At 42.6% G+C, this 17039-nt stretch overlaps 1 protein-coding gene across 1 annotated transcript; it reads left to right on the top strand.

The window, feature by feature from the left end:
* Positions 1–145: 145 nt before the first annotated feature.
* Positions 146–7905, top strand: LOC114247613 (putative gustatory receptor 28a). Its single transcript, XM_089737059.1, is given in 5 exon segments — positions 146–772; positions 774–1185; positions 2224–2292; positions 5367–5456; positions 7800–7905. Coding segments are annotated over 5 exon segments (1245 nt in total). The 5' UTR covers positions 146–161; the 3' UTR covers positions 7863–7905.
* The last annotated feature ends 9134 nt before the right edge of the window (positions 7906–17039 follow it).

Here is a 17039-nt window from a genome sequence, read left to right as displayed (position 1 = left end):
TATTATCTAATTATTATAATTTCTCAAAATCATATTAGGTAGGTATTTGTATGTATTATACATGTAAATTAGATGTAATAAAAGTAAAAATGAAACAAACAATAGACATTTAATTTAACTTATTGTTCTTTGAATTTTGGTTGATACCCACGTAATACAAAATGAGAGAAAGAAAAAAAAAATTTAACAAACTGCTAAACACCCGAAACTATAACAACATCGTCGAAGCGTTGCTACCTTCTGATCTTATAAGGAAAATATCTGGAGTTTCCGTGGTATATCTCGCTGTCAACTCTGAAAATCGTATCGTTACTAAATTTAGTTTCATCGGTACAATATTCTTTTTATTCTGGTATATTTTATATTTTTATTGCACGTACAAAGCCCATAGTGAAGACCAAACGATTTTGCGAACGATATACAATACGAAATTGAAGCGTTATGGCGATGACTTCGAGAGAATAGCTTCAATAGTCTACGTCACTTATTCGATGTGGAAGGTTCCGTTCCGTATGAGTGGAAACCAAGTTTTTATACAAAGGATTGTAGATATCGATAGCGCAATAGAAAATATGGGCGAGGCTGTGGACTACAATAAAAACGCTAAAACAGCTCTCGTCATTTCGATCGCTCAACTCGGTGACTTTCTTGTTCGCATGTTTTGTATATGGCTATCATTGGAAAATCTAAGTGTCATTGTTCCAACTGAGAAACTATACCAAGTCGTCTACACTGATGCACTTTCTTTTGTTATAACTTCACATTATTGCTTCTGGCAGATACAAATATATCAATAAAGTTCTTAGTGAAATAAAGACTCGTAGTGCTTGGGAGTACAAAGTTTTTGTCCGTAACAAAGTGGCCCCTGACTTGGAGAAAGTGCAGAGGCTTCAAGATAGAATTGTTTGCGAGAAGATCAAGGCTTGTGCGAGAATCTATAGCATGTTATACAAGGCAACGGAAGCCATAAAGCGAATGTACGGTACAGCTTTGGTCTTGACCATGCTGTTGTATATGGTATTTATAATATTGTACATGTTTTATTTCATGGAGGCTACCGCTTCAGGGTTGCTGTATGATGTAAAGAAGTATGTGGATTTCTTGATTTGTGTCTTTTGGCAGATGTCGCATGCTCTCAGCATTATTTACGCAAATGTTTATTTCAGTGAATCCATTACGCGAGAGGTATGTAAGTTTTAATTTAATTCATTATGCAACGAGGCAAAAACTTTTCGTTTTTAATTTAGCAAGCGATAATTGGTGTGCGCGGTATTAAATGTAAATGTGTGGTGTATGTAAATGAGTCTCAGTTGTGTGTGAGTGTATAATAATATGTAGTAGCTCATAATATCCCTACCCTCCAGAGACGCGGGCGATAATAATTTGGAAACCGGACATGTCGTCCAATACCGTTGCTTTAGGTACTACCAAAGGATTTTCTGTGGGAGCTTGATGAATTCATAATTGCCCACGAATCCCCTGTAAGGAACCCTCTTCAGCTAAGACTAAGCTGGTTTGTGGCGGTCTGTAGTAACGATTATCAGTTTACCCTTGTTCAGTATTTTTAATTTTTTTTCGTGCCGTTCCAAAACCTGGTGTGGTTCTGTGAAAGCTGGCAGAAATGGAGGACGCGAAGAGTCGTCTCGTAGGTAGACATATGCGGCGTTTCTCCTTGAAAAGTTTGTTCCTTTGTTTATTATGCCGTAGGGCGGGGATCCGCTGTATTTTTTTGGCGAAAGAACTTAATTGAGCAGTGAAGTGGGTTACGACCATTGTACTGGGTACGGTTTGATTGACAAATTTACCGGGGAGATTTAAATCTCCTAGAGGTTTGTCATAGAGCAATCCGGCGGGTGAAGCCTGTAGATCCTTTTTAAATTGATGGGCATTGCAAAGGAGTTGATGTGGCGTTAGCTATCATATAACACAAGATATTTGGCATATATACAAGTTCCGAACAACAAAATTCGGACCGTCAGTCTACCGAGAAATTTCACCCGCTCGGTGGAAGATCTTCCCTTTGTCATTATTCCCAAAGTGGCAATGTAACAGGGATTATAGTGTGAGGATTTAGTTGAAAAATATTGTGAGAATATTATTATTAGTACAGACGATTGGGAAATATACATTGATAGTTTAATAAGCTATTCTGAAGTAAGATTACTTGATTAAAATGATTACATTCTAGTCTTTATATCTAGCAATTATATTTTTATTTTACAGACGAAGAATACTTCTTTCGTGATTCACGAAATAATAAATAGTGATTTTGACTCAGAAGTTAACACAGAAGTACGTATATATTTTACGTTACAAGTAGCTTTCCGTAGCTTTCAATGGACCATTCTTTATAACCACAGGGTTAAAACTAATTCTGTACCGAATTTCGTAAACATAGGTTCAGTAGTTTTGGAATGAAAAACGTAACAGACAGACAGAGCTAATTTCGTGTTAATAAATTATAATTAATCTGCTAAATTTAACATCAAGAAGATGAATTGTTTATTTATTTATAGCATAGTTTGCGAGAAGGCATTGTCAAAATAATATTTTTTCCTAAGAAGAGTATTTTGTTTCCCTACCTATGCTGATAGCCTTGAGAGGCTATATCAGCGTACCCTAGCTTGTGTAGGTGAGCTCGCGTGGGCTCAAACCGGAGAATTGCTAACACCGCCCTAGCAAGAGCAGTGCTTCGCAGAATCTACCACCGGATCGGAAGCGCGACCCACTGAGAAGATCTGGCGAGAAACTCAGTGGGCTGTGTCTGTGGGTTAATTCGCTCGTCGAGCCCTTCGTCGCAAGCGACGGGTTCGACGAGGACGGTGACCGGTGCTTGTATTGCCTAAAAGCACCGTTAATGGATCAGGAGGATCCGTGATGACGTGCTTTGGGCGACGTCGACGGTTTACCAAACGGTCTACAGGATCGGGTATGTAGTTTCCGGCGGTCACGACAAGAGGGTTCTCATGTCGTGCCGTCTTCTCAAAGTGGCGCAGCGATGCCGACTGTAGATACTTACTGACGGGGTCGAGCTCCAGGTCATCGTGGAGATCCACGTTCCTCTGGAACCATGGTGCTCCGACGGCTATCCTGCAGAATCGGGATTGTATAACCTGAAGGGGTTTCAAGTTGGTGCGGGCCGCGTGAGCGAACACTACGCTTGCATACGTCATGACGGGGCGTATGCAAGTTTTGTAGAGGGTTACCTTGTTACGGAGGGGCAGTTTGCTTCGTCTACAAAGCATTGGGTAGAGTCGTCCTAGTATAAACGCGGCGCGATCGCGTACCGTTTTTACGTGGGGACGGAATGTCATCCCTCTGTCGAGGGTGACGCCTAGGTATTTGGCCTTCGGGGCCCACGGTATGGGCTGGTCAAAGAGGGTGATGGGGCTAACAGCGGAGGTGTTTACGCGCCTATTGGGGAGTGGGGTGCTCGAAGTGGTATTCGGAGGGCGACCCCTTTTGAATAGCACCGCTGTGCTTTTCGTGGGGTTAATGTCTATTCGCCACTTCCGGAACCACTGTCCCATGGTGGTTACTGCGGTCTGGAGTCGCCGATGAAGCAACGACATCTTCCTACACGAGTAGTAGATAGCCGTGTCATCGGCGAAGAGCGCTAGATGGGTCTCCGGAGACCGGGGTATATCGTTGATATACAAACTAAATAGTAACGGCGAGAGTGCGGAGCCTTGCGGGACTCCGGCAGTCAGATGACGGGGACGAGAACGAGTTCCCTCTACTCGATATCGAAACGAACGGTTCGACAAGAAGTCTCGTATGATGAGCACGAGTCTGTCTGGCACTCCCATGTTGTACAGTTTGTAGATCAAACCGTTGTGCCAGACTTTGTCGAACGCCTTCGCTACATCGAAGAAGAGGGCGCCGGTCGGGATTTGTTTACGCCTATTTAGCCCTATTAAGATGTGCTCCGTGAGGCGGTGCACTTGTTGTACGCACGAGTGTTTGGCGCGGAATCCAAACTGCTCGTCTATTAGAATTTTATTCGCGGTAACGAAGTCCCAGAGGCGTTTCCGAAGGAGCCGTTCGTAAATTTTGCCTATCGCTGGGAGGAGACTAATCGGACGGTAACTAGCGGTTTCATTATTCGGTTTGCCCGGCTTGTGTATACCGATAACGTCCGCTTTTTTCCATACCGCCGGAAAGAGTAACAAGTTCACCGTCTATTTAGTGTTAAATAGTTTCTGGAGACAATGATATCGAAACGTTAATGCCATCACACGCCTTGATATATGAGGTCCATCAAACCGGAACGCATGTCTTCTTGGTGGTAGTAGTGAGCAAGAGTGGTAGGTATTCAGGCGGGCTTAAATGTATAACTGGATAATGACTGGATAATTTTTTTTTTTAAATTGTGTTGTTTAGAAATTATATTTAAATACGAATACATATTGATAAAATGATGAAATATGAATAATATTTTTCGATCATACGGACAGAATAATAAAAAAAATATGAACTGGTTATTTAAAGAAAAAATCAAAATTATCGATAAAGCTGATTATGAAAAACACGAATAAAACAATATTTTCTGAAAATAAATCGTAGCTAGATCGATTTATCGCCCCCGAAATCCCGTTTTTTTTTATAGCTTAGGTGGATGGACGAGCTCACAGCCCACCTGGTGTTAAGTGGTTACTGGAGCCCATAGAAATCTACAACGTAAATGCGCCACCCACCTCGAGATATAAGTTCTAAGGTCTCAGTATAGTTACAACGGCTACCCCACCCTTCGAACCGAAACGCATTACTGCTTGACGGCGGAAATAGGTGGGGTGAACTCACAAGAGGTCCTACCACCAGTGATTACCCAAATTATAATTTTTGCGGGTTTGATTTTTATTACATATTTTTATTATCCTTCACCGTGGAAGTAAATCGTGGACATTTGTTGAGTACGTATTTCATTAGAAAAATTGGTACTCGCTTGCGAGATTCGAACACCGTTGCATCGCTACATACGAATGCACCGAACGTCTTATCCTTTAGGCCACGACGACTTCAACTATATATAGGTATATTAAATTTTATGAAAATTGTTGAAGCCGTGGCCGAGATTCAGATTATTTGTATATTTATATACAAGAATTGGTCGTTTATAGATTTAAGATACATTCTAACACCAGTAATTATGCATATTTATAACTTTTTTGGATTTGTTTTTTATTGTATGATGTTATTTCTTCATTGTGAAAGTCGTTTGTGAAACACGTGTGTAAGTTAAATATCTCCTTAAACTGTAATCAGTACTCCGGTATAGTCTCATTATTTGATAAGCATACTTTCGGCATTTTATCCCTAAGGCCGTGATGATTTACAGCAAATTTAAGAGACAATTATTGTTGTAGGCGATGCGTTTGTCGATGCAACTTCTACACGAGGTTCCTAAGTTTACCGCCAATGGCCTTTTCGAATTAAACAATGCTCTGTTGTATGAGGTAAGGAATTACATTTTACTTGTAATTTATTTATGACAAAAGTAGTAGTAGAAAAATTACTGTTGAATCTGATACAATGGAGACTTCGACCTCTTGTCTTAAGTTGGGTGTCGGGATTGACGTTGTATTGTGTTGGTCTCCTGTAACGTAGCCGGGAAATTAAGGCGTAAGTAAAAATTTTAAAGTCTCCGAACACATTCTCTTTTTTCCAGTAGGTAAACAAAATTATTATTAAATTCTTAAAAAACTGAATAAAATCTGATTTTAGTTGTTAATTCCATTGTATTTTTTAAATTGATTTAAATGAAATGCTTCAGTTATTGTTACGTTACCGCTGTTACAGAATGATAATTTTGGTTTTAGTGATAAAATATAATAGTTAATCGCCCAAAAGTATTACGGATAATAAATTGCTTTAAGTATTGCAAGTCAAATTGTTATTCTTTCTGCAGAAAGAAGAAATAATATGGTTTCGTAGCATTGAGAAATTCGCCCAAAAGTATTACGGATAATAAATTGCTTTAAGTATTGCAAGTCAAACTGTTATTCTTTCTGCAGAAAGAAGAAATATGGTTTCGTAGCATTGAGAAATTCGCCCAAAAGTATTACGGATAATAAATTGCTTTAAGTATTGCAAGTCAAACTGTTATTCTTTCTGCAGAAAGAAGAAATATGGTTTCGTAGCATTGAGAAATGCTACTATACATTTACATAGGTATATGTTTTTCAGTAACCAGACCCGGGTAATTCAAGGTCGGGTCACGAAAAATTCACTATAGAGGTACAATATGCCTTCAACTTAAGAGATTTTTATTGTATAAGAGAAAATCCCCACAGTCCCAATCCGTCGCGTGGGCGGGGTATGTGTGAGTTGAATCTTACCAAAAATCCCTTTTTTCCGGGCCGGGGGCCGAACCCTCTACGAGGTCCCGCGCCTAGGGGGCGCGCGTGTGCAGATGTTGAGAGCAGACCGCGGGTCCAAGGATGTTTTAGAGCTCTACCCACCAAACGACTCCCTTTGCACTCTCTCACCCGACGTCCTATTTCCGCCCGGGGTCAGAACCCAGGTAGAGTAGGGGGGTTCTCGCGGTCAATATAACAACCAGATTCGCGGCGCAACCCCTGGGACGCCTGACCGACGGGTCATCGAGGCGATAGTCAACGACTCTACGTCGGCCGTCTCGGTACGGCACCCTGACAGGCCGAAACGCTATACACCGCCAATCGGTTGCTCTTACACAACAGTTCCGTGGAACTGCTACCAGCGCGCTAGAGTGCAGACATCACGCCACGTAGCCTCAACCCCTCAGGTCGCCCGGGCCCTGTCTCAGTCTTTACCGAGGGAGGTCACCACCTACAGGGGCCGCAGTCTTGCAAAAGTTCTTCTCCGGCCCCCGGCTCGGCGGCGACAGATAGGTGCGGAGAGGGATGAACTCTCCCTCTCTCGTTCCGCCGCCTCTTTCTGCGACATGGTATACTCGCAGAAGTCGAGCATCGCCTTCCAGGGCTCATCGCTGCCGAGCATCGTAGCCACGACGGTCGGTCACCAAAAATACCTGCCGCTCACAGCCAACGCCCTATCTCGAACAGGGCCGGAGCCCGGTCGGGGTCATTGAGACGGCGGGATAGGGTTGGCGCAGGGAATATAACATCCCTCCCACCGTCCCCCAGACGGCGCAAAAGCGGCCGCCGGCGACACGACCACCAGTTCCTTTCGTCGATGAGCTGGGAGCCCACCTTGATGGTGCCGCGTTGCACCTTCCCCCAGAGCGGACGGAGGAACACGGCCTACCATCACCCGGCGTCCTATTATAGGCGAGCGTGCCGAGCACGCCACCTTACGTCTGGGTCCCTCCTCGCACAAACCTGATGGAGCCCAAAGCTCTTAGGGGCCTGGTCACAGATGGGAGCCCCCTGCTCGGCGGCGGCGGATTTCTGCGATGTGAGGAGAGTTTTGCCGCACTCGCTTCGCCGCCTCACAGCGACAAGTCCAGTCCTATCTTTGCGACTAGAACACGCCGCTGCACCTCCCAAGCGGGGCAGACAGCGAGGGTATGTTCCGCTGTTTCCAGATCGTGTCCACTATGTTAGCACCTCGTCGCCGGCTCAGCTCCTATCCGGTGCAGATACCGAAGCATCCATGCCGGGTCAGCACCAGCACCAGACGAGATTTAAGAGTAAAATTTTTAGAAGTAGGAGCAGTTCTTTGTTTCAGATCGAAAAATCTTTGTAAAAATAGACGTGGAACTTATATAGCGGGGTGGATAAGGAAGGGCATTCGTTCCGCTAGTCTGTGTGTGAGTCTCCCCGTCAATAATAAGTCAAGAACTGTTTTTTTTTCAGGGGGCCCGTTCTGTGTTCACGTACCTTGTCATCGTGCTGCAGTTTGTCACCGACAGGGTTTGAATTGTACGTTATTAATTTAATATCTGCGATTAAAATATCACAAATGCTTAAAACATATTGTTATTTAAAACACCTAAATTATTCCTTATTTATATGGCATACAGAACAAGACATCGTCCACTTGATGCTTAGGAGTTACGAGTATACGAGAATAAATAGACAAAACGAAGTGCGTGCATTTTTAAATATCATTATGTATTTGTGTTTTTTGAACAAGCGTGACAGTAAAAAAGTTCCAAATCAAATTAGGAAACATTACAAAACATTCTCGTTAAATATTCATACAATAAAATTGTGTGTTTACCTTCAACTATCCAACATTAAAAACTGACTTTCAAGGTGACGCTCAATTTTTACTTGTCTAAGGAAGGTAATGTTTTTCGGATATATATTTATGTATGTAATTGTATATAATCAAGTTAAATCTGTTGACAAACAGATGAGAAACTGTAGTCAACAGACACTAAATATGTTGTTGACTTAGAGATAATAATAATACTGGTCGTCTTGTACGTCTTGTGAGTTCGTACGGGTAGATACCACCACCCTGCTTATTCCTGCCGCCTTTCGGTTTGAAGGTGAAGGTTGTACTGTAAAAACTGAGACTTAGAACTATGTCTCAAGGTGGGTGGTGGCATTTACGTTATAGATGTCTATGGGCTCTGGTAATTACTTAATACCAGGTGGGCCGTGAACTCGTCCAGCCATCGAAGCAATAAATAAATAAAATGTTGGCCCTAAGTAAATTTTAAGATCATACCCTCAAAAAGAGCAAACGGAATCCTAGGATCACTTTGTTTGTTTGTACAACAATTAAGATTTTTTTGTCAGGATAGGTATATTAAATCTTAGTATTTTTTTTTTTTTTTTTGTTGCTTAGGTGGGTGTTAAGTGGATACTGGAGCCCATAGACATCTACAACGTGAATACGCCTCCCACCTTGAGATATAAGTTCTAAGGTCTCAGTATAGTTACAGCGGCTGCCCCACCCTACAAACCGAAACGCATTACTGCTTCACGGCAGAAACAGGCGGGGTGGTGGTACCTACCCGCGCGGACTCACAAGAGGTCTTACCACCAGTAATTACGCAAATTATAATTTTGCGGGTTTGATTTTTATTACACGATGTTATTCCTTCACCGTGGACGTCAATCGTGAACATTTGTCGAGTACGTATTTCATTAGAAAAATTGGTACCCGCCTGCAGGATTCGAACACCGGTGCATCGCTACATACGAATGCACCGGACGTCTTATCCTTTAGGCCACGACGACTACAAAATTGTCTCTTGACGGGATAAACGTCCCGCTTAGTGGCTACGTTAAAAATCTTGGTGTTATCATTGACCGCAGTTTGTTATGGGGACCACAACTGATGTCAGTTAGTCGCAGACTATTTTTCTCTGCGGGTTCCTTACGTAGATTGCGTAATTTTCTTCCAACATCTACTAAAATTGTACTTGCACAGTCTCTGTTACTCCCTATTATTGATTATGCCGACGCCCGCTATCTCGATCTAACCGAGGCCCAGCTAAATAAACTTGAGCGTCTTCAAAATTCCATCATGAGGTTTATATTTGGTTTACGCAAATATGACCACGTATCTGAGTATCGAGTTAAGCTCAAGTGGCTTCCTATTCGTTATCGCCGGAATGTTCATATATGGTCTGTTCTTTACAGTGTCCTGTTAAATTCCTCGTCCCCGCGCTACCCTCAGGAACGTTTTGATTTCCTACATACTGCAAACTCCCATTCACTTAGGTCATCGGAGAATTTAATGCTGAAGTTTCCGGCTCACGGGACGTCATTTTATGACCATTCCTTTACGGTTGAAGCAGTCCGTTTATGGAATTCACTACTCTTAAGCATCAAACAATCCTCCTCGCCGGAAATTTTCAAGTTCAGATTAAAATCGTACTACCTTGCACAATAATGTGGCTCCTACGATATAACTGTACAAGTTGCTACTTATTTTGTATTTATTTGCATATTTTTAGTATTTATTTGTATTTAATCGTATGTAAATCTTATCTTATATTGTATTTATTTTTCACATGTGTATATAAGTATATATTTTTATGTATGTCGGCGCAAATATGACTATTTACCTGCTGATCATCAACTAATTACTCTGTGATAAGAAATTGATTTTAAACAGTTCCTTTTATTGTAATTTCAATACTTTAAAACGTGTTTGAGAAACGTGTAAACCCGCTCACGTGTTTGAAAAACGTGTAAACACGCTCACGTGTTTAAAACGTGTCAACACGCTCACGGGTACGAAGCCCCATAAATACGGCCGTGCTGTCTAGCACTGATTGATTCGTGTCCGAGCCGTTGTACTGTACGGATATCTCTGTAACGTTGTTATGCTTCTCGTGCAATATACGAAGTTTTCGTGAAGTTCTCGTGAAGTTTTGTTTCGGAAACCCAAACATGAGGCATTCGTCAAGAAAGTGATGACCGCGACGTCAGCGGTGCTGACGTCACACTTTTTAAAAACACTACGGACGTCCCTTTTCCGTCATCAGAAGCGGGATCACACGCCGCCTCCGCTCAGCAACAACCTGGTGACCAGATAACCGTATCTGCGGATAATGACTACCCTCCAGCATCAGCCGATAAGCCTGTACAGTCTGCTTCACAAACCAGCATGGTCGAGCGACGGAATCAACAATCAACTGATGAATGAATACAAAAGATAAGTTTTTATTTTTGGTTACTAAAATTTCACCACAAAATTCATCTGAAGACCATGATATCCTTACACAACGAACAACACCTTACACATTCTTATCCCACCTTCAATAAATCTACGAGAACCTCCGAGAAATCTACGAGAACCTCCGAGAAATCTACGAAAACCTCCGAGAGCCCTACAATAAAATCGCATTAATAGTCTCAAACTTACATAGTTACAAGTAACGCAAGTATAACAGATGCGCTACTCAGAGAAACTTTTTATTCCTGCAGATCAATGGGCATCAAAGAAAACCTACGAGAATCAACGAGGCTGGTGCAGAGCGCGCACCGCCCAAGTGGGATCACATGCCGCCTCCGCTGAGCAACAACCTGGTGACCAGATAACCGTATCGGCGGAAGAAGACAACCACCAGCATCAGCCGATGAACCTCTACCATCTACTTCACAAACCAGGATGGTCGAACAACAAAATCAACAATCGGCATAAGGATAAGTTTTTATTTTTGATTAATAAAATTACGCCACCACATGAGTACCACAGTGTACGCCACCACATGAGTACCACAGTGTACGCCACCACATGAGTACCACAGTGTACGCCACCACATGAGTACCACAGTGTACGCCACCACATGAGTACCACAGTGTACGCCCACTACATAAGTACCACAGTGTACGCTCACTACATAAGTACCACAGTGTACGCTCACTACATAAGTACCACAGTGTACGCCCACTACATAAGTACCACGGTGTACGCCCACTACATAAGTACCACGGTGTACGCCCACTACATAAGTACCACGGTGTACGCCCACTACATAAGTACCACGGTGTACGCCCACTACATAAGTACCACGGTGTACGTCCACTACATAAGTACCACGGTGTACGTCCACTACATAAGTACCACGGTGTACGTCCACTACATAAGTACCACAGTGTACGTCCACTACATAAGTACCACAGTGTACGTCCACTACATAGTACCACAGGGTACGTTCACTACATAAGTACCACAGTGTACGTCACAATATAAAACTACACAAAATAAGTTACTTTCAAAGTAACATAAAAAGGTACACAGATACCAATCTCAGAAACAGACATTCCATTGTTTCAGATGGACTCCAAGAACTCTCTGGTGATACACCATACATGGGCGGCTGGTGCAGAGCGCGCACCGCCTGTCAGTATGGCCGTGTCGGCGCAAATATGACTATTTACCTACTGATCATCAACTAATTACTCTGTGATAAGAAATTGATTTTAAACAGTTCCTTTTATTGTAATTTCAATACTTTAAAACGTGTTTGAGAAACGTGTAAACCCGCTCACGTGTTTGAAAAACGTGTAAACACGCTCACGTGTTTAAAACGTGTCAACACGCTCACGGGTACGAAGCCCCATAAATACGGCCGTGCTGTCTAGCACTGATTGATTCGTGTCCGAGCCGTTGTACTGTACGGATATCTCTGTAACGTTGTTATGCTTCTCGTGCAATATACGAAGTTTTCGTGAAGTTCTCGTGAAGTTTTGTTTCGGAAACCCAAACATGAGGCATTCGTCAAGAAAGTGATGACCGCGACGTCAGCGGTGCTGACGTCACACTTTTTAAAAACACTACGGACGTCCCTTTTCCGTCATGTAAGTTTATTGAGATATAGCACCGTCCATGCTAGTTTGCTTATTACTCTCCCTGCAAGGTTGCCTGGAAGAGATCGCTTTCAGCGATAAGGCCGCCAACTTATATCACCGTCTATTATTTGTTTTATAATGCTTACTCTGTACATGTGGTGTTCAATAAAGAGTTAAATTATTATTATTATTATTAAAACGGCTGTCCCACCCTTCAAACCGAAACGCGTTACTGCTTCACGGCAGAAATAGGCAGAGCGGTGGTACCTACTCGTGCGGACTGACAAGAGAGTTGATTTTTATTACACGATGTTATTCCTTCACTGTGAAAGTAAATCGTGAACATTTGTTAAATACGTATTTCATTAGAAAAATTGGTACCCGCCGGCGGGATTCAAATACCGTTGCATCGCTAGATACGAATGCACCGGACGTCTTATCCTTTAGGCCATGACGACTCCAAGCGACAGCTAAAAGCTGAATTTTAGCGCTTTTTATCGAAATTGAAACAAATCTCTCAATCTTTTCGTGTGAACAATAAATACATATTAACTCGAGCAAATTGTTTTTAAGAAACGAATGAGTTAGCAGCCTTTGGAAAGAAATATAGAGCCTCAAAAGTCTAACTCTAAGTTCTGTGAACCTTTACGGCGGATTACAACCTGTCGTTTTATTTGTCTTAGTCGTGATACAAGGAAAAAATTTGAGAACATAAGTAGAGTAGAACATAGAGCTAAATTATTTTATATACAATAAAAAAAAAGTGTGAAATAAAATAAGTTATGAAATGAAACGAAAAACCTTGACTACATTAAAATTCAAATTAAAAAGCGAAAAACTATTTATTTTTAGTAAAGGAATTGAAGGGGGTTAGGAAATAGAAACGCATTTATGTATTGTGGCATAAATGGGCACAGAGAAGTAAATAGTGATAAATTAGTTCTCATTCCGATATATTTGTAGGCTTATCCCACATTCCATGCACACAGATTTACTCTACAATATAATATTTATATAATATAATTATTAATACACACAGAGTATACATTCACACATATAACATATCTATTAATATATTATTACTACATTACATATACAACAGACATACACACACGACAATTTATCGTGCCGCGTCAATCAGCTGGTCGCCCGTTCGTTCGCGCTGTGGACACGCGCGCTTGGACGGAATGTCGCGGGTAGATCGACAAAGCACTCCTGCGCAGCTGATCGCGGCTAGCCACGCCCCCAGTCGAAACTTACCTCGTACTGAACGCACGTCGCTATCGCTTATTGTATACTGTTTATTGTTTTCGAAGCTTTTGCCTCACTTGTGATAACGCGCTTTCTTTGTGTCTATCGTTACTGTATTGTTGTGTAAAGTGTCTTCTGTGTACTACCCATAAACTATATCTCTCTGTGCTCGTAACCTTCTATTCTTCATTATTATAATAATATAGACTGTGTTGTATTTTCGTGTGGACTAAGTGTTAGTTGTAATAAACATTTCATTAGTGTGCAAGGTGTCGATTTTAATTTATTATCCGAACACCGACGGCGCCTACTCAAGTACCTACTTACCTTTACCTCAATTACGCTACAAGTCCGGACGACCCGTACATACTCATCCACATCTATACGGGGGACAACAATTCTCGTCTATATATTAAATGTTCTTTCAAGTATGTAACTTTAAAAAAAAAAATCGGTCTGCATTGTCTTTTCCATCATTTTAATGATAATGTCTGATTAGTTTTAATAGGACACCAAAAACAAAATAATCGAAAAAGTTATAATAGTATTTAAATTATAATAACTAGTCAGGTCATAAGTATTGTCACACAGTAAAAACTTTTTTTTAGAATGCTGGCTACAAAAAAGTTTATTGTATTCGAATTTCGAATTGTTCATAAAAATAAAAATGTAAAAATACTTTTAGAATTTTACTCATTTTTTAATATGGAGTGGACGCTTAAAGAAGACCGTGTTGCAGTTATTGCGTTGCATCGTTGCGGTTACGCGCCAATTCAAATTTTTAACATACTGAAAAATTTGAATATAACCAAAAGATTCGTTTATCGTACCATCAAACGATACAATGAAGACTCTAGTGTAGATGACAGGTCAAGAAGTGGTCGCCCTCGGTCTGTTAGGACTCCAGCAGTGATAAAAGCTGTGAAGGCGCGAATTCAAAGAAATCCCAAACGTAAGCAGAAACTGTTGGCCCTTCAGATGGGGTTAAGCAGAACCACGGTGAAAAGGGTGTTAAATGAAGACTTAGGGCTTCGGGCATATTGAAGAAAAACAGGACATCGTTTGAATGCTCGTCTAATGGACCTGAGACTGAAGAGATGCCGCGCTTTGTTGAAGCGGTACGCGGGAAAAAAATATCGGGAAATTCTTTTTTCGGATAAAAAATTTTTTACCGTAGAAGAGAGCTACAACAAATAAAATGATAAGGTGTACGCACACAGTAGTGAAGAAGCAAGCAACCGTATTCCGCGTGTCCAACGAGGTCATTTTCCATCCTCGCTCATGGTATGGTTGGGAGTTTCTTATTGGGGCTTAACAGAGGTACATTTTTGTGAGAAAGGTGTAAAAACGAATGCAGTTGTGTATCAAAATACAGTCCTGACGAAACTTGTGGAACCTGTTTCTCATACCATGTTCAATAACAGGCACTGGGTATTCCAACAAGATTCGGCGCCAGCTCATAGAGCGACGAGCACACAAGACTGGCTAGCGGCGCGTGAAATCGACTTCATCCGGCACGAAGACTGGCCCTCCTCCAGTCCAGATTAGAATCCGTTAGATTACAAGATATGGCAACGCTTGGAGGAAAAGGCGTGCTCAAAGCCTCATCCCAATTTGGAGTCACTCAAGACATCCTTGATTAAGGCAGCCGCCGATATTGACATGGACCTTGTTCGTGCTGCGATAGACGACTGGCCGCGCAGATTGAAGGCCTGTATTCAAAATCACGGAGGTCATTTTGAATAAACTTTAGTGTCATAAGAATCTATGTTTTGTTATGTTCGTTTTGGTGTATGAATGGTTACATAATGAATAAACTTGTTTCAATTATTTTACATTAAACATGTGACAGAATTTATGACCTGACTAGGTATATTAAAAATTATTTATTATACAAGCCATGATGTCAATTATAACTAACCGTTAAACTTTCGTTCGCGTATAGGTTAAGCTATATCTTTTTTATTTCGCGAGCAGAGGCTCCAATCTCGGCGAGCCGTTCTCGAGGCGTGGTCTGGCCGCCTGGCGAACCCCGCCTACGGGCGACAAGCCATTGTGGCATTCGCCTGGTCCTCTCGGACTGGGTGAATCGCGACCGAGGACGTGTTACCTTCCGGGCGACGCAGGTATTCACGGGACAGGGCTGTTTCAGCCCCTACCTGCATGTAGTCGCCCCGAGGGAGCCGACGCCGAAGTGCCACCAGTGCAGTGGCTGCGACTGGATACGGTGGAGCACACGTTTGCAAGCTGCCCCGCTTTCGGAGTAGGCCACGTCCTCGTCACGAAGACAGGACCGTACCTGTCGTTGTCGACCATCGTGACTACAACACTCGGTAATGACGTGTTTTGGCAGGCGATGTTCGACTTCTGCGAGTCCACCATTTCGCAGAAGGATGCGGCGGAACGGGAGAGCGAGAGCTCTTCATCCCTTTCGGCGCCGCGCCGGCGCTCCCTCAGGCACAGCCCACTGAGTTTCTCACCGAATCTTCTCAGTGCGTAGCGTTTCCGATCCGGTGGTAGATTCTGCAAACCACAGCTCTTGCTAGGGTTCGTGTTAGCAACGTCGTCAGGTTTGAGCCCCGTGAACTCACCTACTAGTTAAGGTTACGCTGAAATAGCCTCTCAAGGCTCTCAGCTTAGGTAGGGAAAAAAAAGCAGCCGAGCCGGGAGTCGGAGAAGGGCGTTCGTCCACCTTCGGTTCCTGTGAGGAAGCAGTCTCCTCTCAGTGGTGGTCACGGGGATGATCTAAGGGAGTCGAGGCTGGCACTAGGAGAATGTGACGATGCGTCGGAGGATGTACTGTGGAAGAGCAAACCGGTCGGTGATGTATCGCGTTCCGACCCAACAGGCTAGTTCGAACCCAGCGGGGTATCCCGGAACACCAGCGGCGTTGCCCAGGTGGCCTGACGGGCCGCTGTAGCGCGGAGACCGGCGTCGTTGGTTGTCGACGATCGCTTCATCGACCCGTGGGTCGGGCGTCCTCGCAGGGCGTCGCGAGTCTGGTTATGGTGTTGACCGCGGGAACACCCCAACATTAGCCGGGTTCTGACCCCGGTCAGAGATCGGACGTAGGGTGAGAGAGTGCAAGCGGAGTTGTTGGTGCGGTAAGGCCCTAAAATATCCTTGGGCACGCGGTCTGCTCCCAACGTCTGCAGACCGACCCACATACGCTGCGATAAAATAGTATATATAAATACATATATTACAAACGAATAAGCCGGTCGTCGTTGCCGAAATCAAAGATATATCTATTTCCATACTTCGGCTCTATGATGTTCAAATCGAGTTGCATTCGAACGCGTTTTGAAACAAGATATGATGAGCCGAATACCGAACTCTGATCACACCAACGAAGCAAACAACACGAGGTCGCATATCGGTGGTTTTAAGTTTTATAAAAAAATATCATTTAATACAAATAATTCATATTCGAATTGATCATTTTTAGAATATGATTTCTTTGAGATAGCTTCGCCGTTTAATCAACAATTTGTCGATATATGTACATATTATGTCTACTACAAAAATAATCTAATCAAGAAAATGTGTTGAAAAAGTGAGTTTTTCAAAGACTAGACATCTTGT

Source organism: Bombyx mandarina, chromosome 22 (assembly GCF_030267445.1).
Source record: "Bombyx mandarina strain Sakado chromosome 22, ASM3026744v2".
Classification (NCBI taxonomy): domain Eukaryota; kingdom Metazoa; phylum Arthropoda; class Insecta; order Lepidoptera; family Bombycidae; genus Bombyx; species Bombyx mandarina.
Note: the sequence above shows the minus strand (reverse complement) of the source record. Positions and strands in the feature narration are given on the sequence as shown.